Consider the following 27606-nt stretch of genomic DNA (forward strand, 5'->3'; position numbering starts at 1 on the left):
GCATTATTTCAATTAGTTTCAGCGAAGTAAGCCGAAGTGTCATAACAATTGGAACAATAGCATATGAATCTGACCAAAGCACTGGGAAGTCTTAAATTCAAGTCCACGTATGTCAAAAGTAGTTTAAATTCAGTCCTTGTCGCCTGGGTCGATTGCTCACTCATTCAGGTTTTTACTGGTATATTTAATTTGTCTTTGGTACTGTAACAAAATTAACCCGATTTTCCCCCCATAATCATTCTACGAAACCCTTGTGATACCGAACTTGAATTACTAACCGTGACATAGTGGGCGGAGAAAGGACGAAACATAAAATGAAAAGAGTGGGCACACCTAAAATTCCACAACAGCTTCTTTGAAAATTCACACGAATAGATGAGACTCAATAAAGCACCATTTTATTCAACCCCGCACTCAACTGTCCAACACACACAAAAGAACACACGAAAAGGAAACTTTGAGCTGAAGGTGGAAGGAAGTCCCTATCGCACCCGGGGCACTGGCGGATTGGAGCAGGAGTTGGATTGACAGCTACATGCGCGCCGTGGCGTCTGGCTGGCGCAGCTGTCAATCAAGGCGCTGCCGCTGGTTTCTGGCCGCTGTAGCAAGCTGGCGCTGCTGCTTTCTGTTCATGTGTATCTGGCTTCTCCCCTTCACTTCTCTCTGCGTCTCCCGCCAGCCCCCTCCCCCCCTTTCTTAAATATCTCCTCGGTCAGTGTGCTCTGTCTGCTGGCTGTCTGGAGAGGACGCAGCGGCTGGTAGTGACCGCATTTTTTTTGCTCCTTCCCCCCCCCCCCCAAAAAAAACTGAATTATTTTTGTTCGGGACTCCAGAGAGTTTTAGTGCACGCAGATCTGTTTGGAACGATGTGCTGCTGATATTTCTCTGCACCATTAACAGAGAGAGAACGAAATTCATTTTGGATGGATCTGGGTGCGGCGACCTTTACTCTGTAAGAGAGAGGACAGGATTATTGAAATATTCAGTGGTCTGGGGAGGATAGGTTTGAGCGAAGAACGGCAGCAGCTCTTTCTCGTAGGTGAAACTACAATAGGGGAAGGAGACATTCTTCACTCTCCACCCTCCCTCCCCCTCCGTTGCAGTGTTTTACTACTTACGCGTTGGGAATACTGTGCATTCGCCGCGGTTTCCTTCTTTGAAGGGAAGCAGTAACTTGATCGTCTTTTTTTCTGCCCACCCCCTCCTTTCCCCGGCATCTTTTACCCTATATTCAATCGTTTTGCGCGAACAGAGCCTTTAATTGAATGAAGGAAACAGAAAGTTACTTTTTAAGATGACAGGGAAATAAAGGGACTTAATTACATCATAGGGTGAAGGGAGGGGAAGGTTTTTTTAAAAAAAAACTTGGAAACTTCTGCCCAGAAAGCCATAGCAAAGATTCAATTGGGCTGTTTCAGTGTCAGTGCGAGGTTTTCTATTTCTCTCTTCCTTCCCCCTCCCCTTAACAATTTAAATTATTTCCCCTTCCCCTTATGGTTTAACCCTTCGTAACCCCGCCCCGGGCTGATGTTTGTGGATTGTGTTGGCTGCCGGTTAAAGTTGAAAGCCGATGAAGGAGCGGGCTGTCCGGAACAGTGGTGAAAAAAGGTAAAAACAAAAATGGCTTGGGGTTTTTGGGATTTTGTCTTGTGTGAGAGGGCCCGGCCCTATCCGCCTGCTGTGTGTGGAAACTTGGTGAGCGCCCGCCGATAGCCGGCTTTTAAAAGGCAAGCATTACCCCCTCCGCGGGAGGAAACGCCAATTGTTTATCTCGAAAGCAAAGGAGGAAGTTTGGTCTTTTTTTAAGTTTAAACATCTAGGTGATTAAACCGGACCAGCCGAAGCTGTTCAAGGTCTAAACGTATCATACAGAGAGAGATCCCTTTGTTTAACTTAAGCCGTTTCGGCTCAGGCCCTTACAGCATCGACGCTGGTATGTTCACAGTTACGGTGTTGAAAGATAAGTGCTTTATTTACTTATTCGGATATTTGGCTTGGCATCAAAAACACTACAAACAAATGTTAACCTGGTTTCGCCCCTCCCCATAGAGAGAGGTTCACACGTATTTCTCTTACGAAACCTTGACCTCGTTTTCTACGCCTTGTTTCCCCGCCTGCCCACACCAGATATCTAATGATTGAAAAATTCATTTGAGGTCAGCGATTTACATCTGCCTCAGCAGAAAAAAAAGTATGTTTTATTTAATCGTTAGAGATCTATGATACAGGTATGCGAGTATACAAGTGTTGATTTCAAGGTTATGCGTGCAGTTTAACGCTCAAATTAACTTTGTCGTTCGTCGAACTACGCACGGTTATAGCTTTTTCTTTTTTCTTTGCAGTACTTTGGAGTCGAAATGATTGATGAATTTGTTCTGTTTTGTGGACGTTATCTGATGTTTCCGTTGTTTTTATTATGTTTGGTTCTTCTGTGTTACTGGGTAAAATTCCAGAGATTGTTTTCCATACGTGCTATAATTATGTCTAGGACAACGCAGCATAAACAATAACCTATAGTTTGCCCTTCAGAATTGTTGTATTAGTGGGTGGAGGAGCAGGGGACGGGGTTGTGCTGCAGTTGGTATTTCACTGTACTTTCAAGTTAGATAACAAAATATTCCTGCAAAACTTTACACAAGCTTACACAATTGAGAAATGCACCTATTATAGTTCTGTATTTTGTGAGAACTTTCTCTTGGATTTACAGCACTGAACTGACGTGTTGTTATCGATGATTCAAAGATTTTGTGAAATAATGGAAATGTGTAAATCTTCCAAACTGTCTCGGGAGGTGTAACTCATCTTTCCAGCTATGATTATGTCTGGGCAACTTGTAGCTCCTGTCTGCTTCTAGTGCCATCTTAAGTAGCTTGACCAACAAATGTAATTGTGGCTCCAGATGACTTAGATTTAAAAGCACAAGTGTGGGGGAGAAAAGTTTTTTAAAAAGTGAAGTCATGATGTGGAATCCATGGGAGGGTAATAGAAGACGATAGGATAGAATAGTAAAGTAATTGGATGTATATTTTAAAAGGAGTAAGAACAGAGAAGGGGACCTGATGGAATATATTTTTCCAAAACTAAGATGAATAATTTTTGTGTGCACTGTTCTCTGACTCAATGCTACTGGTATAATTGCATTACACTTGGGACAGTTAGGCTAAGTTGGTGGGTAAATTCACTTAATGTGTTAATTTTTTTGAGATGGTTGTTGAAACACTGAAGCTTGAGATGAACTTTGAATGCCTTGCAGTGATGCATCAAGTTGGTGCTGAAGTTGCACCTTGATTTACTGTATATACAGTATTGTGCAGTAGTCCTGGGTACGTATAGCTAGGGTGCCTGACTTTTGCACAGCACTGTAGTAAAATTAATGATATGCATAAATTATGTACAGCTATGCAAAAACAATTTTGATGACATATGTGAGTGATGAAAAATCTGATTCCGATATGGGTCTCTTTTGTGGACTGAGTCAGAAGGGGACAGGGAGAAGGGAATCATCTTTCAGAAAAGGGGAGGGAGCAGGAATCTTCAAAGAGACTTTCTGTAATGATAAATAGGCCAATTGTTTGGAATCAATTGACTTGGTGACTCAGGGTGGGGGTGTCTGTACGCAGACCACCTGTCCCACATCCCTCCTGTGACCCTTGCCATTTCCAACATCCTCTTCTCGCACCAGATTTACAAACTTGCTCCCTGCTTCATGTTGACAAATACAATACTGTGTGTGTGTGTGTGTGTGTGTGTGTGTGTGTTTGTATGTGTATATGTATGCTTTTGCACAGTACTGTAGGCACGGTGTTTATACAGTGGTATGTCAACTTGTGAGCTGTTTAATTGACCTGTTGGGTTGAGCCAGCTAGTAAACTCAATCTCATACCAAGCAAAGTTTGGAGCCATGTGCAATTTTTCATGGTGATCATAATTTGATAAATGAGTTTATTACTGACACATGTATGAGCGCACAGTGGAAATACTGTTTTGTAAGCCATTCCAACAAATGAGCAAAGGGAAGAGCATCATGTTACAGTTGCAGAGAAAGAGTAGTGCAGGTTGCTGGTAATGTCCAAGGGTGTGTAGATTGAAGTTGAGTCCATCTTGCTCTACAAGAGGTCCATTGAATTGTCTTATAACAGTGTCAAAACTGTCCTTGAGCAAGGTGGTACATGTTCTCAGGCTTTTGTGTACCCTCTGCCCAATCAGAGTGGGGGAAGAATGTTCAGGTAGAGTGCTCGGCTGCTTTACTGAGGAAGCAAGAAGTGTAGAAAAAGAGCGTGAAGAGGAGACTATCTGCATGCTGAGTTTGACTGCAGTTGGTTTCTTCCTTCTGCACTCAGTGGCCACTTTATTAGGTACACCTGTGCACCTGCTTGAATATGCAAATATCTAATCAGCCAATCACATGGCAGCTACTCAGTGCATAAAAGCATGCAGACATGGTCAAGAAGTTCAGTTGTCCTTCAGACCAAACAGAGTATCTCAGAATATCACTGATCTCCTGTTACTTTCATGCACAACAGTTTGCAGAGAATGGTATGAAGAACAAAAATAATTCCTGTGGGTGAAAATGCCTTGTTATTGAGAGAGGTCAGAAGAGAACAGTCAGACTGGTTCAAGCTGACAGGAAGGAAACAATAACTCAAGTAGCCATGTGTTGTAGCAGTGGTATGCAGAAGAGCATCTCTGAGCATGTAACACATTAACCCTTGAAGTTTCAAGGGCTACAGCAGCAGAAGACCATGAGCACACACTTTGTTAGGTACAGAAGGAACTGAGTGTATAACTTGAGTTGTTAAGCTTTCTGATGCGGTCTGTCATTTGAATTAAGGTGTGAGTGTGAAAAGGGGACTACAGACTAGTCTGCCTCATAGTTGGGTTGAGACTCTTAGGTACTGAAGTGGTGAAAAGTCGTTTGAAATAGTTGGGTGGAGGAAATCATATTTGATAGATCCTTTGGAATTTTTGAGGTTGCAAGTAGCAGAATACATAAAAGGAACTAGTGTATTCAGTGACTTTCAGATGGATTTCAATAAGATGCCACATCAGAGATGATTCAACATAACCAGAGCACGTGGGTCTGGGGATAATAGAAGAGACTGTAGAGTTGTTAGTTTTGCCATATGGTGGTGTGACCCAGCTCACAATCGGTATCATTGATCTGGATGGGGAAAATGAGTGTTGTGTATCCAAGTAGACTGATTTATCGGGGAAAAATGCTGGCTGGCATCGTGAGGTCTGAGGAAGATGCAGGAGTTTTCAGGGCACACGGATCAAAAATTGAATTGGTGGATGGAATGGAATGTTGAAAAAGTTATCTGGATCATAAAATTATAACTAAATGGTGGTAAGATTGAAGGATGATATTCAGATGGACATGGGTGTCTTGACCATCGGTCGCTGGAGTCAGCACAGTAAAACAGTTAGTGCTGCTACCATGGTGTTGTCGGGGTTACTGCTGCAGCTTCACAGAGTGCCCCAGGATTGATCCAGCTCTCAGCTGTTGTTTGTGTGGAGTTTGGACATTCTCTCTGTGACTGCACAAGTTTTGTCCCATATTCCATTGATGGTTAATTGGGTGGGTGTAAGAGGTTGCAGGGAAATTGGGAGATGGCACTGAGATGAGGGCTGTATTGACTTGGCCATCTCTAGGGGAATTTGAGGAATTTAACTTGAATATGCAGCAAGCCATGAGGAAGACCGATGGTATGAAGGCCTATTATGGCAAACAGATTTGAGTAAAACTCTGGAGTTTTGTCACAATTAGATAGGAAGCCGATGAGAACCACAGCTGAAGTTGTGTACAAGTCTCCAGATCAGATTTGGGCCAATTGGCTTCTGTGCCTCATGGTTTTATGGTCTGATCTCCCAGTGATGAAAGGATAGAGGGAGTAAATGTTCATCAGTTTGATTGTTAGGATGACGAATGGTGGCTTGTCTTATAACGAGGGGCAAACCAGACTGGAGCTGAACATGCAAGGGTCTGGAACAATGTGCAGTGACTTACTGAAAATTCTTGTGGGGCTTTTATAGGGTTGGTGGGGGAATGCTATTTCTTCTGGCTGACGTCCAAACAGAGGGCAGAATTTTAAACTAAAAGTCCAGCCATTCATGACGGTGTGGTGCACACACAAAATAGAAAAATAAAAGACATAAATATTGAGAGCACGTGATTGTCGAGTCCTTGCAATCAATTCCGTGTTGTGGTGAGTGAAATTGAATATAGTTACCCCTCTGGTTCAGGGGCCTGACAGTTGATGTGTCATAACAGTTCCTGACCCAAGTTGTGTGGGACCTGAGGCTTCCGTATCTCCTTCTCACTGCCTGCACTGAGAGAACATGGCCAGGATGGTGGGGTTCCTTTGATAGATGTTGCTTTCCTGTGACAGCTCCTTACGGATGTGCTCAGTGGTGGGGGAGTCTAGGATCAGAAGGCAAAGCTTCAGAATAGAGGGGCATCCCTTGAGAGCAGATATGGGGAACCTTTAGCCAGACGGTGGTGAACTTGTGTAATTCATTGCCACAGATGGCTGTGCAGGCCATGTTATTGAATAAATTTGAAGCAGAGGTTGATAGGTTATTGGTTAGTTAGGGTGTCAAAGGTTATGGGAAGAATGCAGGAGAATAGAATTGAGGGTTAATAAATCAGCCATCATGTAATGGCAGAGCAGACTCGATGGACTGAATGGCCTAATTCAGATGGTTTTATGTCTAATATATCTGCCTCTACTACCACCCATTAGGGCATTCCACACACCTTCCACTCTTGAGCGATTTTAAAAAAAAATTCATTACGTCTGACAATCCCTGTACTTTCCTCCAATCATCTTAAAGCTATGACCCCTCATATTATCCATTTCCTCCCTGGAGATAGTCTCTGGCTATCCACTCGATCTATGCCTCTTATCTTGTATACCATTGTTCATAGTGAAGAGCAATGTGGTATTGAAATTAGTTTATTATTGTCACATATACCAAGAAACAGTGAATAGCTTGTTTTACATACTGTGCATACAGATCAAAATCATTGCACAGCGCATCGAGGTAAAACGATAATAATACAGAATAAAATGTTAAAGCTTCCGAGGGAGTTCAGGTAAATAGTAAAAGTGCAAATTGTGAGTTGTATTGTGAGGTGAAAAGTCCTTATTGTACGAGAGGTCCATTCAGGAGTGTGATAACAGTGGGATGAGCCTTGGTGGTACTGTGTGTGTTTTCAGGTCTTCATATGTTCTACCTGATGGGAGAGGGAGGTAGAGGAGAGAAATGGAAACTGGCAAAGGAAGTAAGTGCTGCTGAAGTGAAAGATGCTTGGACTCAATTGTGGAGCATGGAGTGAGAAGCCATGTTTCACATCCAAGTTTCATTTCAAACAGCAATACTTCATGACGTTGGAGTCTATCTCTGCAGTGGAAATCATTCTTCTAGTCATTTTGTTAATTTGCTGGATAAGTAGGAGGAAACATTACTCTTTATCCTCTGGTATAGGTATTGATGAGTTCTGTGTGTGGTGGTTGCTGTTGTCATTCTGCTTTCAATAAAGTTAAATGTCTTCATTTAGTGTAATGTTTTTAACAATTTATTAATACATTTGACAACATTATTTATAAGCTAAGTATTATGCAGTCTGCAAAAGGGGATGTGGATGCTTCCTATTAAGACCTCTAATACTATTTGTATCAAGATTCAAAGACCTACATGTGCAGGAGTGATTTGGAACAGCTTTATATTTTGATTGAATTCGTAAGCATTTGTCATTTGATCAAGCAAGCATTTTTAGTTAGTAATTTTGTCAGTTAACTTGCTTCAGTAATAATTAAATTGCAAACTATAAAACAACAAGAAAATAATATTAGGTATACAGACTTAATTTTAAAATATGGAAAGGAAACATCCCAAAGATAACTAGCTGTTATTTTGTTTCAATTTCTTGTGAAGCAAATAACTCAATTTCTTTGTTTACTAAATCTGGAAAAAGTATTGGGTTCCTGAATTTGAAATCGTTGACTGTTCTGCATAGTCCTATCTTGACTCCGTCTTATGAATACAACTGAGAATGACCTTGGACTAAATGCCATTGGGAAGGAGTGAGTCATCTAACTTAAGCAAGTCAGCAATTGTTTCATTATAAGGAATAAATCTTTGAGGTTTGTACATGTTTGTGATTACTTTTGGTTTTCTGTGGCTTTGGTAAGGGAATGTATCTCAAGAACTCATTTGATAAAATTAGTGACACCATCAAATTGTAGATGACGAGGGCATACTTTGCCAATTAAGTTGAAGATCGATGAAAGCAGAAAATGCTGGAAACACTCAGCAAGTAAGGAAAGAGAAATGGAAGATGATTCAGTACTGGGTCCACCTGTTTGTCATTATTCCATTTTGTAGCCAAACGAACCACCCATTGTTAACAAGTGAAATTAAACAGAATATAAATAGGTTATTTGTGATATTAAACCTGGTGAGCAGTTACTTGAATATATAGTATTGAGGTAAAATTGTGTGAATGTAAATCTGTGGCATACTGGAAATACCAAAATGGAGGAAGTGCATTTTTGGTTGGTAAGGAGAGATTTCAAAATAGATGAATTATCCATTCATTCTGATATGTCAGATCACTGGTCACAATCATGGTAGCGATCCAGGAGATTAATGCAAAAGGATTCATGGTGAGTTGTTAGACTGGGTTCCAAATGGCAGTAGAAGACAGAAGATGGTGGTGAAGGGTTGTTATTCTGAGAGGACTGTGACCGTGATACTCCGCAAGGCGCGTTGCTGGAACCTGTTTGTGAGGTGTATAAATGACTTGGTCAAAAATGTAGGTGAGCTGATATGTAACTTAAACAATGCAAAAGTTGGCAGAATTGTGGATAATGAAAGTTGTGAAAGGATACAGATCCATGGAAATCTGGGCAGAGAAATGGGAGATGGTGTCCAGGCAAGAAAGAGGTCGGCAGTTAGGAAGGACAAATGCAAAAGGGAAGTAAATGGTAAGTCCTTTTGAGCATTGGAATGCAGAGTGAAGCAGGGATGCGAGCTCATTGCTTCTTGAATGTGGCAACACATAGAGAAGGGAGTAAGAAAGGCATATAGCTTGCGTGCCTTGATCGGTGAGGTGTTGATGTCGAAATCAGGAAGTCGTGTTGCAGTGGCATAAAACTTTGGTTATGCTCTACTTGGAGTATTGTGTGCATTTCTAGCTGTTTTATTACAGGAAGGATATGGAGGCCGTGTAGAGGGAGCAGAAGAGGTTCACCAGGATGTTGCCTGTATTATCAATAATGATAGGCCAGCCCAAGTTGTATTGATTTCTCTCCAGTATCAGAAACTAAGCAGCAATGAAATTGAACTATATACAATTATGGGAGGCACAGATGATCTTTATCTCAAGGTGGAAATGTCAAATGCTAGAGGGCATAGTTAAAGTTCAAGTGTAATTATCATTCAACCATACATGAATACAGCCAAACAAAACAGTGTTCCTCTGGGGCCAAGTTGCAAAATATAGTCCAACAGTCCTACACAGAGCAAGGCACATACATATAAGGTAGCAAATAAACAATCACGCAAAAAAAATATATAACCCAAATCCGAGTGGCATGATTGGTGCATGGGTGTTATCGGCAAGAACAACCACTTCTCAGAAGTCTGCAGACGAATGTATGCGTGCGTGCACGCACAATCCTCCTCATCTTCATCTGAGCAAACGTTGGAGAGTAGCATGGACTGGGGGGCCAGCCTCCAACTCAGCATAGATGCTGCGCGACACCGCCTTCTGGCATCTCCTAGATTGAACTCAAAGGACCTGATTTACTGCTGGTACTCATTCCTTTTTCTATGAATGCTAAGTTAGAGTTTAAAAAATGTATTGCTGTGGAATTTTGGTTGCTGAGATATGAGGAAGATTGACGTGGTAGGTCTTGGTGAACAAACGGAAAGGGATTAAAATTAGCTTTTGAAGCTGGTTTTGCAGATCAAAATATGATCCTTCCAAACAAGTAACATTTCTCTACTTCAAAATGTATGCCTCATTACTGGAGGGGTGCAAATAGTGGTAAATCCAAGCTGTTAACATAGTGAAATCCCTCTTTAGCAGTGGATCTATGAGTCAGGATTTTGCAACGCAGCAGGCAGTCTATTATTAGTTTGGCTGGCTTTTTGTTTGAAGTAATTATGTAGACCTTTGCATTTTGCCTGTACAGGACTTTCCTTTCCATCTGTGTCATCGTCCACGTGATGTGTTGAGCATTTGGAAGCATGGGCTACTTGGACAAGAAGAAGTAACATCCATTTATGGAGCCGAAATAGAATCCTGGAATATCTTGAAGCATGTTAGTCAGCAAATTGTGGCTAATCTGAATGAAATGGAAGTCCTGGGTTTTGGCTTTACGTTTGTGTCAGTAAATTCATAGTTACATCTTTAATTAGGTTATTCATTAATTTGTGAATAATTTTAAACAGTAAATCTACTGTTACTACTCTACATTTGGATGAGTGTTTTCTTTTGCAAGTCTCTTAAAATCTAAAATAGCTTTATTTGCTTTCAATTTGTTATAATAAGGTATTTGGGTTTTTTAATCCAGGAATTCTTGTTTTTATTTCTTTATTAAATTATTTGCAGAAGACAGACAATGGATATTTCTTTCTGTTTTATGGCTGTATCATCCTTAAGTTTGTATACATTGCTTAATTCCTTGTGTATTTTGCAATTATAGACAAAATTGTAATTTTTGTTGATGAGAAAATTAAATGCAGTTTGGAGCTCGCTCTAGATGAAGTGAGTAGGCACAACGATAAGCTTTGCAGGATTTCCAGTGGTTGATTCCTGGTGTTTTGAGAACTTCAGCCAAGCAGTTGGTCTGCGTGCCAATATCTGTTGTTTAAATTGTTCTTGACTGTTTGGTGTGGCAGCAGTTTACTTGTAAGGAAGTATTTAGAAAAAGGAAGAAATAAATGTACCATAAATACTGCGGATGCTTACATTAGTTATTCAATGGGTTTGATGGAATATCTTATGGAGTTTGAGTTTTGTTTGGTTTTTTCCATCCATCTTTTAGGATGTAGTGTCTGCAGTTTATTTGTTCTGAACAGGGCTTCGTTCTCTCACTAAAACAGGGAATGTGCAGGAAGTTCTTTTGACCCAAGTGTACACAGATGAAAATCCATTTTGGCAGGTGGGGGACAGAAAAGGGATTTTAATTTATAGGACTCTTTCTGTGGTTGCTTTGTTTAACTGCTGCAGTTGGCTTGCATTGCAAATATTTAACTGGTTGATTATGGTTTACAGTGCCCTGAATGAAAGGTCATGGCTGGAGGTGCAATTATATAATTACTTTGGTAAGCATTAGCAGGAACTTAAAATAAGTTGAGATGGCAGGGCGAGTGAGTGGCTGATGTGCAGCTCTGGGGACTGGAGTTCATTTGTTACCTTTCTGACCACATGGGTTTACTTGGTCTTAAGTGGTAAGTTAATTGACCACTCTAAATTGCCCCTAGGGTGCTGGTGAGTGATAGAATGTGGGGGAAGCTGATGGGAATGTGATCTGGGGGAATGGAATTAAGAAGAGAGGGTGGGTTTCCTCCAGATGCTCCAGTTTCTTCCCACATTTCCAAAACTTGACAGTTAATAAGTTGTGGGCATGCTATGTTGGTGCCATAAGCATGGTAACATTCGCTAACCACATTGTCAAACTGCTGGTTGTTGACACAGAGCAGCACATTTCTCTGTATGTTTCGATACACGTGCCAAATAAAATTATTTATCTTAAATTGGGTAATTGATGCTCAGTACAGACTTGGTGGGTGAAGGGCACATTTCTGGAATCTGTATAAAATGTTCTTCCTTCCCTGATTTTTTTATTACAAGTTCCTTCTCATTTGGCTTTGAAGTTTCCTATAAATTTAGGGAATGGAGTTGGGTGGATTTGCAGAGATTGCCTGTTTTTGATTTGTAGGTAAAATAAGTTTTGTAGCCATACTTCGAGTATTTTTCATTGGAGGCTCTTGAGGTTGTTGTATTTTATCTAAGAAGACGGGCTATAGTACTGGTATAGTAACTGAAGAACACTTAAGTTGCTCACAACCTTTACAAAGCAAATATTTGAGCAATTTAGCCATCAGTTTTAAGAACAGATTGGTTTCTTGGCAAATAACTTGTCCCTCCACTGACCTGTTGCTGTTCTCACAAAAATATTCACTTTTTGCACCTCCACAAACTGAAATTTAGTCGGAGTTCTTAAAGTCTTTCATCTTTATGGATTGAATCTTTGCCTAGCATAAGATCCCTTGGGGCCACATTTTAAATCTATACCACTTTATTTGCATATATTTCAAATTCTTTTCATTAACAAATTTTTAGTTCTAGCTTGTATCACCATCTGAGAATACTCCTTTCCAATTTCCAAACTTATTCAGTAGTTTAAACATGCAGATAGCATGCTTGTATATATGTGGTTTGAAAGTGAGCATGGGAGGAGGTGGTTGGTACCCCCTTCCCTACAGTCTAGACATCCATGATGTTCCACAGGAATTATTGCATTAATTGGTGCCGATTTTGCCAATGATTTATCTTGTGTTCATTATGGGATGTTTTGAACTTCCGTTTCAAAATTGATTATAAAGTGCAAATGTAATCTCGAGATTCTAGTGGTATGTTGCATCCAGAAGCCATTAGCTAATAAAAACACCTTTTTATAAATTTGAGCAGATGGTAAATTATTGATTTTTAAGACTTCCAAACTTAAAAATTGTATTCACATTTTTGTAGGAACTGTAATTTATATGAACTTCTCTGCCACCTCAGAAATTTTGTAGGAGGTAGAACAATACTGGTGGTTTCAGACAATAGTCTGATGGAAAATAGCATGACTAACTCTGTAGTAATGTTTGCTGACGCTGCAGAATTCTGCTTTGGTCTTTGGAAAATGGAAACGATATGACAGAGTTGCAGTTACTTTAAATTTTTTCTTAAGTGATTCTGATTATTTTGTAAAGTGTTAAAGAAACCGGTAACCCTGAGTATTTCTAATGCTTTCAGAAGGCAAGTTGTTGCTTTTGGCAAAGGACATGTTTGAAGAGGATGGGTTAGTAGCTACCTGATTCCAACAAAAAGTAGTGGATATGACCCAGTCTATCACAGATAAAGCTGTCCCCACCATTGAGCACATCTATATGGAGCATTGTTGGGGGAAAGTTGCATCCATCATCAGGGACCTCCACCATCCAGGTCTCTTTTTGCTGCTGCCATCAGGAAGTAGGTACAGGAGCCTCAGGATCCACACTGCTAAGTTCAGGAACAGTTAGTACCCCTCAACCATCAGGCTCTTGAGCCAAAGGGGATAACTTTACTCAACTTCACTTGCCTTAGCATTAAAATGTTCCCATAAACTATGGACTCACTTTCAAGGATTCTTCATCTCCTGTTCTTGATATTTGCTTATTTATTATTATTTATTTATTGTATTTGCTCAGTTTGCCTTTTGCACACTGGTTGAATGCCCAAATTGGGGCAGTATTTCATTTCTTCTATTATGGTTATTGGATTTATTGAGTATGCCTGCAGGAAAATGAATTTCGGGGTTGTATTCAGTGACATCAATGTACTTGATAGTACATGTACTTTGAACTTTGAAATTTTGGACTCTGAGACTATTGTGGCGAGGTTGAATTTCTAGTTTTACTTTTGTCTGTGTGAGCCGTTTGTCCCTTTGGAGAGTGAAATGATCTTGTGCATTTCAGCAGTACATCATACCTTTAAAAGGCTCCCTGGTAGTTCAGTCATTAATAAGCATATAATCCATGCTGACACTTAAGTATCCACTGAGTGAGTACTGCATTGTTGATGTGATCCTCTGGATGAGATATTCAGCTCCTTTCCATTAACCGTTCGTTCATTCTAAAAGGTCCCATGGCACTGTTCAAAGATGAGCATTGAGTTCTCTGGTGTCCTGGCTCATATTTATTCCTGAACGTAAGATTATCAGTCATGGCACTGTTGGTATGTGTCCCATTCATTTGCTATTGAATCGGATGCTTATAAAGAACTTTATTTGCAGATTGAGAGAGTGAAACCATACAATAATATACAGTATGCATCCAGATTGGAGTGTGTGGCTGGTGGAACCGGATTGTCGCTTTGCCTCAGCACACTTCAAATAGGAATCCATTAAATGTTCAACAATTTAAATGTTCAATAAGTTGTCCTTTTTTGTCATGTCTCCAAATCTTGAGGTATGTTACCCATGCTTGTGTCTAGGTTTGTACAATTCTGGTGGCTGCATTTAAGAACAAATGCATTTGCATTCAGGATAGTTCAGGAAAGGTTCACTAAATTCTCTCCTTGGATGAAGGAGTTGACATGTGAAGACAGGTTGGGCCTCTCGTGGGATTATAGGAGAATGAGTGATAATCTTACTGAAATGTGGGATTCTGTGGGGGATTGAGAGTATTGAGAAGATACAAAAGCGTGAACACATACCACCAGGCTCATGGACAGTTTCTCTTGAACTGCTCTCCGGTACAATAAAGAACTCGTGATCTCTCGATATCCCTTGCACCTTACTTGACTACCTGCAGTGCACTTTCTCTGTAACTGTAACTCTATATTCTGCATTGTTACCTGCAGTGCACTTTCTCTGTAACTGTAACTCTATATTCTGCATTGTTATTTTCCCTTTTGTACTACCTCGATGTCCGTGTTATGAAATTGCCTGGATGGCATGCAAACAAAGCTTTGCATGGTATCTCAGTGCATGTGACAACAATGAAACAATTACCTATGTTTTCTCTAGTGGAGGTTTCTGCAAGGAGCGTGAACGGGAACTTCTTTCCTGAGGGCTGTGACCCTTTGGAATTCACTAGAGTAATCAAATAGATGCAAATGCAAAGTTGACAGGCATTTGAACTACAATTGAAGCAAAGTGTTTAATAAAGGAGAGTGGTGTTGAGACCATGATTAGATCATTGATCTCATCGAATGCTGGAGCTCAGAGAGCCAGTTGGCAACTCCCACTTTTTATCAGGAGTTCTTGAAAACTTTGCATGCAAAATTTAATTATGGAGTAAAGCAGGATGCTGTTACTGACAGAGTGCCAAGAAAATTTACAAGGATGTTGCTGGGACTTAAACTGAGTTATAGGGAAAGATTGAATAGACTGGGACTTTATCCCCCAGAGTGTAGTAGAATGAGAAAAGATTTGATTGAGGTATATGAAGGGTATCGTTCGGGTAAATGCTTGTTTCTCTCCCCCACTAAAGTTGGTGAGATTAGAGGTCAAGGTGTTTAAGGAGAACATGGGGGGGAGGGGTGGATCTTCATTCAGAGGATGATGAGAATGTGGAATGACCTGCAAGTGGAAGTGGTGGATACGGGTTCTATTTCAACATTTAAGAGAAATTTGGATAGGTGGATAAATGGGAAGTATCTAGAGCAATGGTCCAGATGCAGATTGATAGGAGTAGGGAGAGTAATAGTTTGGAATTTACTAGATGGGCCAAAGGGCCTGTTTCTGTGCTGTAGTGCTCAATGACTCTACTCTCTTCGTGCATTTCTTCAAATGTTTGAGGAGGATGTGAAGACAGTGGCAGTTTGGAGTTGGGGGGTTGGTTAGAGTTGTGAGTAACTTTTCTTCAATTAAATGAAGGGTTTGTTCTGGAACAGCATCTGTTGGCTATGTATAATTTCAATACAGACCTAGAGGAATTTGTTTTAAATGTGCAGATGAGATTTTTTTTTTAAAGTGCATGTACTGAATAGAAGATTAGCTAGTCTTCTGCTTGAGATGAGGATTGAGAGTTAGAAGTTTATAGAGATACATAAAGGTCAGTATACCTCAATGACAAATCTAAAATTAAATTGAATTCTCAACTCTAAAGAGTGTAGAATATCAAATCCAAAAAGCACTGAAGTGCTCATGTGAAACGTATTAAAATTAGTTGCCATGTTGGACCTCAAAATAGGAAGTTATTGGAGTTTGAGAGATTACAGTACAGTTTTACTAGAAATAAAAAAAATCTAATGAAATCCTTGAAGGAAAGGTGTCTTGTGTCTGAATGATGTGTGTATTCATGTTGAAGATGTTTTATAATTGAGAAGCAGCCTGTTTACGGTTTTTGAGAGGAGCAGACAGTAGTATAATAAAGTGTCAGAAAGTTCAAATGGAGAGAGAAGGGAAAAAACTTTCTCAGTGTGGTGTCTGGAAGTTTGAGGTGGTCCTGGGTTTTGTTGAAGCACATACAGGGTTAGATTGGAAAAGTGGTTGAAGAGATGAGAGCAGGAAGGCTAAAATGGATTAGAATTAATTGTTGTGTACAGTTTATAGCCACAGCTTGACTAATTTTTTTTTGTTTTCTGAAAAACATTATACATTTTCTATTGTGAATGGAATTTTTGAGAATGTTTATAAATAATAGACCAGTCCTTTCATCTTAGTCTGGTACATTTGTATTTCATGTTTTTAAAGATCAACAGAAGTTGCACTATCTATTTGTAGTTATTTTTAAAAAAGTGAATCTTCTGGGTATGCACAGCTGTTTTAAATATTATTACAGGAACATTTTAATGTTACTGCTTGCCTTATTTTCAAGGTTTAATGAAGTTAGAGTCAGAGTTCCAATCTTGGGCACATGTATATAGCTTAGACTTTTGCATGTACTGTAGTAATTTAGTATTGTACCGTACTACTGCCACAAAAAAATTATGGCGTGAGTGATGATAAACCTGATTCTGATATGAGTCTTTGTTGTGGACTGAGTGCTGGAAGGGTGCGGGAGAGGGAAATCATGGTTGGGAAAAGGGGAATTAAGAGGGGAGTGAGTGGGAAGCACCAGAGAGAGATTCTGTCATGATCAATAAAACAATTGGTTGGAATCAACTGACCTTGCCTGGTGTCTCAGTGCTGGGTGTGCCTGCACCCATGCCGCCCCCTGCCCCTGGCACTCCTCCTCTGCCACCTGTCCCACACTCCTCCTGCAGCACTTCACCTTGGCATTCCCACCATTCTCTGCTCCAGCCAGATTTACAAACTCGTTTTCTGCTCCACAATGACAATGACTGTGCAAAAGACATGGGCACCCTAGAAATATATATGTGCCCAACACTGTATTGTACAGAGCACAGAAACAGGCCCATCAGTCCAACTTTTCCTGCTAAGCAGGTTGCCTACCTGTACTTGTCACTATTTATCTGCTTTTGACTCATTCTCTAAACGACTTATCAATGTAAAAATGTCTTCTAAACTATGTACTGCATCTACCAGCCTATTCCATGTACCCAGTATTTTCTGTTGGAATAATTTGCCTTTCATGTCCTCTTGCAATCTCTGTTTTGCTTCTTGTGTCAAATTAATTTGAGTTAAATATTAAGCTTGATTAAATGAATCTATTTTATTCAGGGTAGCTTTTTTGCAATGAGCTATCAGTAGATATTCTATACTCATTCTGTGTCCATTAATGAGTTCCATGTGCACCATGCTGTTTCTTTGGCTTGTGTAAACTGAATAAGCCGATTGTCTTTTTGAGATCAAATCAATGCTACCTTATTCTGTTGGGTTAGTTTGATTGCATATTTGGAATTTTTGAACATTTTGTGGTGTGTGTAGGGTGGTGCAGAATTCGAGTAGTGTCACTTCATCACTGTGTGGACACAATATTTAAATTTGTTTATAGACTACTTTTTGTGGCTGAAACCTATCTTGAGATATAATTTATACAAAATATTATAATGACCAATTTGTGGCACACAAAGTCACTTTTGATCTTTGTGCCTGACTGCTGAGGCATTGCTACCTCCCACTTTGTAGACCACCATCACTTCAAATGCATTTTGTGAGTGCTATGTAAATAAGGATTTCTGCCTCCACTATTTTCAGTGGAGAATTCTGACTTCCTAGGAGAAAAAAAATTCTTGGCTCCCCTTTAATGTTTCAAGTAATTAGCTTAAATATATGCTCTATTTAACTAGAAGAAAATTGCTTCTTCCTGTCCGCTCCATTCAGACCCTTCAATTTTGCATATCTTAATTAAACCTTCTCTTTATCTTGTATAAGGGAAACAAGTCCACTCCTTTCTCATAGCTAAAATCTTCCATTCTTGGTAATGTCCTCTGAAACTTCGACTGGATATTCTCCAATGAAATCAGATTATTTTTATCTTGTTTTGAGCAAAATAACGAAAAGAAGTCTGGAAACACTCAGTGGGTGAGAAGCATCTGCAGTGTAAAATGTTTCATACCAATATCTTCTCATCAGCATTGACAAAACTGTTTCATTCTCCACAGATGCTGCCTTATCTGTTGAATATTTCTAGCATTTTCTGCTTCTGTATCAGATTTCCAGCATAGATAGTTCTTGACTTTTGAGAAGATCCATTGTAATTCTCTAGCACTGGCCTAATTGTTATGTAGTGTAATTGCAGCATAATTTCCATGGTCTTGTAACATAAATACCATAACCAATAATGGCAAGAATGCTTTGTGGCTTCTTAACCATCCCAATTAGGAAGTTGTACAATATTGTATTCCCAGTTTCCTGCTGACTTATTTTGACTTCATAGTGTGCCTTGATTATTCTGGGCTAGAGGTGTACCATAGTTTTAGAAAAAAGTCTTCAATCCTGTCTTTTGTCAGCTGGTTTAAATTGAGATGTACAGTGTAGTTTATCTTTTTTTCTTCTCCAGCAGTCTTTGCCAGCTCCAACAGTATACATGATCTTCATCCTGTCGGAAGCAATTTAAGACTTTCAGGGTTGAATAGCAGATAGTGGCAAGAATCTGGCACGTGGTACCTATCTACCCGTCTCCACACATTGTAATGTGGATGCGACTCAGCAGATTGTGTCCCATCCTTTGAGTGCCTGAGAATGTTACAAGTTGTTAATGGTTGTTGGTGTTGGAGTGAATGTTTATACTGTGATTATAAAACTTGCTGACAAGTGCCAATATATTATTTAACTGTAGAGTTTGGCTCTTTATTCATTCAGTACTGGGCATTTTGTTGATTTGAACAACTTAACCTGATTTGTTAAAATACGCACTGTATGCTGTGATTGCTGTATTTACAATATGATAAAGGAATGCAAATAGGACTGTGAATGGTAGAGTGGACCACAGGACACAGATCTCGTTAAATGAGTGTGCTATCATTTAAATAGTTTTCCATGACCTTGCTTATTTGCACTTTAAAAGGCAGTTTGCTAGGTTTTGGCTTCAATCTGTTACCTCACTTCACTCTATACACAATGTCTTCTCTTTTCCTTTGCTTTCTTCTCCACCCAAGTTGACAAAGGTCATGACAGCATTGGTTCCATTTGTGACATCCATTTGTTTGACCCTATCCTCTAGCAAAAAATAAAGGGATTCCCCTTGTGCTGTGCTCTCAGTGGGTTTTGTATATCATGCCCCTTTGGTCCATTGTAATTCCCAGAGAAATTTTCCTTTCTCCCCTTTTATGAAGAGACCTATTCTTCCACTATGCTGGCTGCACTTCCACCTTCAACAATGTTCACAGGCCTTCTCACACAACCAGGAGAGTCTTTGAAAGGGGGGCAGCTGGAGGATTACAGGCTTAATTCAAGAAATGAGTTACTTATTATAAACCAATTGATCCTCAGTGCCTCCTAATTGATTACAATGATCATGTAATCACCTTATCTCTAGCTAACCCACCATTATCTTAGACCTTACTCGAAATGTATTTTAATTAAAAACAATGTGACACTTCTGTATTTGGCACATCATGAGAAATTGGGACTGAGGAAATCATGTTATTTCCAGGGCTGTCCCACACATTATTATAGTTCAGTACTGTAGGACAGTGTGAGCATGTACGATTCCCATACTCTAATCACGCAGTGGTGCATTTCCTGTGAATTAGGGTATGGTATTCAATGGGATTAAGTTCAGAATCTGCCCCTTTGAATTGTCTTGACTGTATTTCTCTGTCTTTGAGCTTTGGGCTACTTTACATACCCTTTGGCAGAGTCGTGGTTTGCCTAAGCTATGATGCTGTCATAATTTTCCCCTCTATATCACAGCTCTTGAGGTTGGATTTAAGCAATCGGTGATTCACCATGGTCATTAATCCATCATGAAAATGTCAGAAATAGATCAAATGGAAAAAGTGTAGACACACTGGTATGGAATATCTGAAATATAGTTTTATACCAGCACCAAAAAACCACAGCAGCCAATGTGTCAGTTTGAAGTTTTTTCTTCAAATGAAGCAATGAAACTGTCCAGGCTCCTTGACCATTTGAAGAGAATACTCTCTGATAAAGCAAACAAGAACTTGGCTTATTTTCAGTCACTTGTGGAAAAACTTTAGAAATGGAAAACTCCTCAAAATCTGCTTGCCAGCACTTCACAACAAAACAGTGATGGTTTGCATGCCTCCTATGACATTTCATTGCCCATTGCTAAATCTTTAAAACCCCATAGAAGTGGACAACTGATTCTTCCAGCAGTAAGGGAGATTCTGAGTGGTTTTGTGTAATTCCCAAGACCAAATGATGAAAATAATTCTGCTCAGCGACAGCTCTGTGTAGAGACAAATAGATGAAATGTCTGAGAATGGATAAGACCTATTGTGCAACATAATTAAGAAAACAGAATTTGCTCTGCAGTTGGATGAGTCAACTTTGTCAGACAACAAGTCTTTGCTTCTTGATTATGTTCACTTCATAAAAGATGAAATCGTGGTTCAAGAGTTGTTGTTATTTGCAAGGGGACTGAAAACAGATACCAAAGGGAATCAATATTTAGAGTTGAACAATTTTTCAAAGAGAAGGACATTCTGCTCACCAATATTTTTGCTTGTGCAACAGATGGGGCACCATCAATGACAGAACATCATAAGATTATTATCATCTTGAAACAATATGTTTAACATTATTTATCATTCACTGTGTAATTCACAGACAACATCTTGTTAGGGGGGAAAAACCCAAGTGATCAGCTACATAAATCATGAAATACTGTTATCATAGCGGTAAATAAAACGCTCTCCATTCTTGACTCAGCTTTGTATTGAGAAGGATGAACAGTTTGAACACTTGCTGTTTAACACCGAAGATAGATGACTCTCAAAAAGGAAACTGCCTCAGATACTTTTATGCACTTCTCGAAACTAATAAAATTCTTCAAAGCTCAAATGCTTCATTCAATAATCAAATCAGGAATATTAGACATGACATCGCTTATTTGTCAGAATTATTTGCAAAGTTTAATGAAATTAGTTCTCAATTGCAAGAAAATGATGTGATTCTTATCAAAGTTCAATCAGTCATCTCCCTATTTGTCAAAATTAACCTTATTTATGTGCAAAATTGGCTGCTTCAAGATTCGAGGGAGTAGAATTAGGACAGATGAAGAGGAATTGCTTTTCCCAGACGGACTGTATCTGTGAAATTCTCTGCCCAATGAAGAAATGGAGACTACCTCAGTAAATATATTTAAGACAAGGTTGGATAGATTTTTGCATAGTAGGGGAATTAAGGGTTGTGGGGAAAAGGTAGATAGGTGGAAATGGCCAGATCAGCCATGATCTTATTGAATGGTGGAGCAGGCTCAATGGGCCCAATGGCCTATTCCTGCTCATGTTTCTGATGTTCTTACACCGTGCCTTTTTCCAATTTATGAGTCTCTGAGTTGGAAGATAAAGAAATAATATCACATGATGATCTTCAAGTATACTGTGCCCACCTCAGTAAGCTACATGCAGACATGTTAGAGAGATTTCAGGATATTCACTTGATCCGAATTCCAGATTGGACAATAAATCTATTTCTGAACTCTTGTAATGGGGAACTGATCTTGGTACAAAATGATTGGCTGAAGCAGAGGTTCAAAAAAAGTCTTTCAAAGCAGTGAAACAGACTGCATATTACTGAACGTGGGGATCTGAGACTCCTCTTGAGTGACACCTGGCCTGATGTTGAGAAGATGTTAAAACTGACCCAACCCCATCCATTTCATTGAAGGGTGAAAAAGCAACAAAGTAGTGAATAGTTGGATTACTAATATATGTTCTAAAATTATTGAGGAAAATTGTTTTTATGGTAATTAAAGAAAAAAGATATTGTAATTTGAATAGTTTTTGCATTTTTTGTCACTGCTTTCAGTTTGCAGTGTCTATTTTATTTTACTTTCATTGTAAATAAAAACTTTGTAGATTTTATGTAATGGCCAGAAAGGCCACAAAAGTGCACTGGGGATGTGGTGTGGGAGCCAAGAAGATGGTAACCCAAAAAAGTTTGGGAATCACTACTCTAGGCATTTATTACATTAAATGAGCAACATATGACTTTGTGCCATTTTAATGGGCAGATCAAATCAAGTACTGCTGGCTGCCGATCATAGCTGTTGACATGACTACAGTATAGCTATAACTTTGTGTCAGTGCTATTCTTATCTGTAGGTTAGTAAGTGATAAGCTCTTGTTAGTTGCAACGTTTGATAATACACTTGGAGTATCTACTTTTGAATCATTTGTGAAATTTCATTTGGTATTATTATGTTTTTGAAGATAACTGGTTACATTAAGATTATGAATCATCCTGATTAAATTGAAAATGGTTATATTAGGCCTTCTGGATCAAGTCTTTTCATATTTGAGCAGTAAATGTTCTTATTTAATGAACTCAACTTAAACCAAAATGTTTCATGATCTCCTCACTCCCCCACCTCATGCCTGCTTTGCTGTCAATTGCTGTTTGGATCAAGTGATAATTTTAATTAATGTGAATATTGCTTGGCTAAGCACGTAAAGAGGGCTCGTAGAAATGCTTTGTTAAAATGGCACACATGTAAATCAAAATTATTTTGGTTTCAATAGTTGTGGGTTCTGGATCCTTGTTATCAGATACAAGCTGTTCATGACTGATCTTATACCTCAGCATCATTTTCTTCTGCAGACCCCATACCCCTTAATTCATTAATATCTAAAATGTTGCAATCTGTTTTTACTGAACATCTACAGCTCTAGCAATGGTTCCCTACTCACTTGTGAAGAAAGTTCTTGTCTCTCCTGAACTGCGGTCTCCTTGTTTTGGAGATGCATGGTTCAGGGCAACCTGACCAGGGGGATCTTCATCTCTCATTTTTCTAAATTTAAGACTTTGTTGAATCTGCTTAATCTATTGTTAAACAAAATCACTGTTCCAGCAAACTTAATATGGTAAGATTTTATTGCACACCCTCCAGATATGGAAGCTAGATGTATTCATTGTATTCAAGTTACACTCTCACCAGCGTTCCATATAGATATAGGCATAGTATCATAGCAGTTAGCACAGTGTGACATAGCATGCCAGCTGCAAGATGCTGTCTGTGAGGACTTTTTATGTTCTCCCTGGGACTGTGTGGCTTTCCTCCAGGTGCTCTGGTTTCCTCCCATGTTTCCAGGATGTATGGGTTCAGGTTAGAGTTGTAGATGTACAGTGGTGACAGCAGCAGCCCGGTGACCCTTGTGGGCTTCCCAGCACAATCCTGGCTGCTTTGTTTTGATGGAAATGACACATTTCACTGTATGTTTCGACGTGTATGTGACAAATAAAGCTAATCTTTAATGTGATAAAAATGCCTCTACTTTTGACCTCGTTAGTTTGATGGTTGGAAGAATGGGCAAAGTGTCTGCTTGTATCTGTTGTGGTGTGATGCCTGTGGTTGGATGGATGTACCTGGATTCCAGGAACCTTTCCAAAAATTGTAATTTGCTTTGACTACCCCCTCATGCTTTATTCAGGAATTTTTCAACTATCATAAAACGAAATTATTCAGTTAATCTGCAAATTGGCTACGTTCATGATGTTGAGTGCTTTCTGCAAAGAGTGCTGAGCAGATCACTGGTCAGATGAAGTAGCAGCTGGCACTCAAGGCCAGTCCTTGATCAGGTTTGCTTAAATGATGAAGCTTGATGGGATTCAGCAAGCTTTGAGGACTCGACCACTCTCTTTTAGTTGTACCCTTCTGATCTGCTGAACAGTCTGAAAACCAGGGATACGGCCTAATCTTCAACGGAAATCTGGATATCCATCCTGCTGCCTTTAAGCGAGGAAAGCTTTACAAGGCATCATTCCATTTTGTGTCTTTTAATTCAGAGCTGAGAAAGTAGCAAAATGGGTTTTATTGTTCTCTTTTTTTTACCCACGTGCTATTGAGCGCACCTGCAAAATTACTTAAAGGGAATTCAGGCTCTTGTTCCTGATTACAACTCTTCCCCAAGTACATTGGGATGGACTCTAGTTTCCACATTCTTTTTGATCTTATTGGGTTGGCTGGGAAATTAATACTGCAGTGTACTTGTTTTTAAAAAGCAAATTTGGAGTATGTGAGAATATTATTTTCAGTAATATTGCAGAAAATGTGACATCATTGAAGTATTGAGCATGTCAGATTAATGGGGTTTTCCAGTAGTCAGAGTTTTTGTGTATATATAGAAAGTTTGATGCATTAGACCCATCTTATTGATGTAAACTGTTGTCGATTATTGCAGTGCTGCTATCTGTATGAAACTGCTTTCTGCATGACAACTGAAGCTATAAAGTTTCAAAATTGATTTCTAGGAGATGTATTCCTGGAAGGGAATTAGTCTTATGTAACACAAGGTGCTGCTGAAATGAACCTTTTTAGATTAACATTGAGTTTACGAGGTTAAGTTATGATTGTTACTTGAAAATCAAGTGCCCATCTTAAATGGCCCCATTCCCAGTGTGACGATTTCTTATAATAGATGTTGGGATGTGTTGCTTTAGATCTCTGACTTTGGATCTTCCACTCTTTTTGATAGGAAAAATTCAATTCTTACAGTAGAATAGTAAACTTTGTATAAATATGGCCAAAACGGATTCACATGGCAAAGCTGCAGTTTGATAACTACATGACTGATTGCGGAGATAATGCATTGCTTCACAGATTATGTGAGTAGGAAGAGTATGAATATATAATGCCCTAGTCTGAAGAACATCAATAGAATTTTTAATTACTATGGAAGTAATCATCATGAATAATTGGTTGATTTTTTTTGAAACTTGAATGTACACAGATAAAAGAAAAAGTCAGATGTTCCCTAGTTTACCTGAAGGCATGGCCTTGAAGCTGGCATATAAAGGTTGATCTTCCCAAGAAGAGTGAAAGTTGGAATCCTGGTTTTAAAGTAAGCCCTTATTAACAGTAGGAATTCATCAAATCGATTGTTATTGATGTTGTGCCATAATGTGTCAAATTGCTTCAGATTTCTTGCTGATTTGATTTTATTATACTGTAATTTTTGCATGTGGATTTACACATTCTCCCTTCATTTCTCTCATCTTCCACTTCCTCCCCTCCCTACCACACTGAAAGTGCAGCTACAATGATTTGGGCCTGTGTACCTACAATCCTTCAGTTCTGGTAGCATCCTAGTTAACTGCCTCTGCACCGTCACTGGTGCATCTGCATCTTACTGTAGCATGATGACCATTATCGCTTAACTTTCGCAATTTTTCCCATTGGTACTGGTGTCTCAAACTTCAAAGCAGGTTCATTTCAACCTTGTCAGTATTGTACTAAACAGCACCATACCTAAGGTGAATAATAAACAATGCAGTGAAACTTTAAACTAGCATGACACCAGTGTGTTCTTATTGTAAATTTTATCCATTGAAAGATTTGTGCTTATAGAAATGTTCAGTCATTGCCTTTGTGACAGGAATAGTTCAATTGAAATTTAATGGATACTGAGTAGGTATTATAAAAATAGCATTACCCAATTTATTTTTCTTTTTTGGTGGATTGGAGATCAAACTGATTTCATACTCTGATGCAGTTGTGAAAATAATTAAAGGTTCTATTTTCAGCCGATGAAAGGCTTTAACTCCTTTTTGTCTATTTGTATTTTGTTTCTGGACTGTATGTAAAACAAAGTAACAATATATGAGCTATGAGCCCATGCCTCCAGCAGGGAGTACAATCCAAATGTGTCCACTTTGTTCTGCAAACGTTTCTTATAATTAATAACATCTTGAACATATCAAATGTAGCAGTTCTCATCATGATACTTGTTGCCTTTCCAATTATAAATTTACATTACTTTAAACCACTTAAGAAAAATTATTCTATTAATGTTTATTTTTTAACTGCCCTCCCCTCCAATTTTAAATTGAAAGCTTCATTACTGTTTTGTGTAAGTGCTCTATTTGCTGTGCTTTGTAGAGAAGGGCACACATGATCCGTTAATGAATTTAGACGTTAGCTGAGCTGAATTGGCTGTTGTGAAACATTCAGTGACACTCTGTGAAGAGAAATTCCCATTGGAGACATGGCATAGCTAATGAAAAGCATATGGAATTAAAAGGTTGTACGGCTATGCACTGTTGCATGCTGTATGAAACGAACTAGTTTTCCGGTGCTTAACGCCTCACAAATGCGTTTGAGTTTTACTGATAAAGCGTGCTAATAGGAATATTGAGCTTAGTCTTTAGTTGCTGAATTTGCCTTGGGTTTTGGAACTATTTTGGTGATGAACCCAAGAGCAGCATTTTAAAAACTAATTCAATTCATAAAAAAAGTTTGTCTTAATTTGCAGTCTTTTAATGTTAAACAGTGGCATAATCTGGGCATTCCATATGCTGAATCATGATCCGTCAACAGAAGTTTAATTGGATCAGGTATGTGAAGCCAACAAAATTACTGGACGTGTTGCAAAACAAAACCAAAGTGGTGGAAATTGGACTTTGGATCTGGGAGTGTGGGTGCCGAGTATAATAACCTCACCTTTTCAGGTCCATGATCTTTCATTATCTGAGAGGTTATCAACTCAAACTATTTACTGCACACATACCTGACCTATTACATAATATCAGCACTTTCTTCCACCAGTTACTTCAAGTGTATTTTAGAGGCTGGGTTTCCTGTGATGACTGATATGCTTGGTAACTGACCAACCAAACTGCCTTTCACCAGACTTGCCTTTGCCCCACCGAGAAGCGCAGTTCCTGTCTCACCACAAATCTTTTACGTGATCTATCATTGTGGGTGAGGATTCTGGAACTTGCTGTCTTAAAACACTTTGGGAGGCCTTTATCACAACAAATGTAGTGCTTCAAGGTGACATGTTGCTCCCTCCCCTGTGTTGGGAAATAGCAATGAACATTGATATAACACTTCCTCTAGCAGATTGGTCCACCTAACCAATAAACAGTTGCCCCTTGGGCTCCCTTTAAATTCCACCCCCCCCCCCGTCCCCCGTCCCCACCCAGCATAAATCTATACTCAGTGGCTAGTTCATTAGGTACCTCCTGTAGCCCATCCACTTCAGGGTTCGATGTGTGGTGTGTTCAGAGACGCTGTTCTGCACAACACTGTTGTAATGTGTGTGTGTGTTTTTTTAAGCTAATGTTGCCTTCCTGTCAGCTTGAGCCAGTCTGGCTATCCCGAAGTCGACAAAACTGCTGCTCACTGGTTTTGTTTGCTTTTCTCCATTCTCTGTTATCTCTGGAGAAAATCCCAAGAGGTCAGTTTCTGAGGTATTCAAACCACCCGTCTGGCACTGGCAATTGTTCCATGGTCAAAGTCACTTGGATCACATTTCTTGCCCCTTCTGAAGTTTGGTCTGAACAACAATTGTACCTCTTGATT

General features: G+C 39.3%; 1 protein-coding gene across 7 annotated transcripts in view; it reads left to right on the forward strand.

Moving 5' to 3' along the window:
* Window positions 1-812: 812 nt before the first annotated feature.
* The window catches only part of erbin (erbb2 interacting protein), a 221013-nt gene continuing 194219 nt past the window's right edge, over window positions 813-27606 (forward strand). Inside the window, exons 1-2 of one of the 7 annotated variants that reach the window (XM_059974399.1) lie at window positions 813-952; window positions 1561-1608. Coding sequence is in view for 2 of the 7 variants with exons in the window: in XM_059974397.1 (XP_059830380.1) it covers window positions 2220-2228 (9 nt within the window). In the remaining 5 variants the exon portion in view is untranslated. Of the gene's footprint in view, window positions 953-1332; window positions 1609-2115; window positions 2229-10312; window positions 10332-25033; window positions 25145-27606 lie in introns of those variants that run through there. The other 6 variants (XM_059974400.1, XM_059974398.1, XM_059974402.1 and 3 more) reach the window with 6 other exon arrangements.

This window comes from Hypanus sabinus, chromosome 7 (genome assembly GCF_030144855.1).
Source record: "Hypanus sabinus isolate sHypSab1 chromosome 7, sHypSab1.hap1, whole genome shotgun sequence".
Classification (NCBI taxonomy): Eukaryota; Metazoa; Chordata; class Chondrichthyes; order Myliobatiformes; family Dasyatidae; genus Hypanus; species Hypanus sabinus.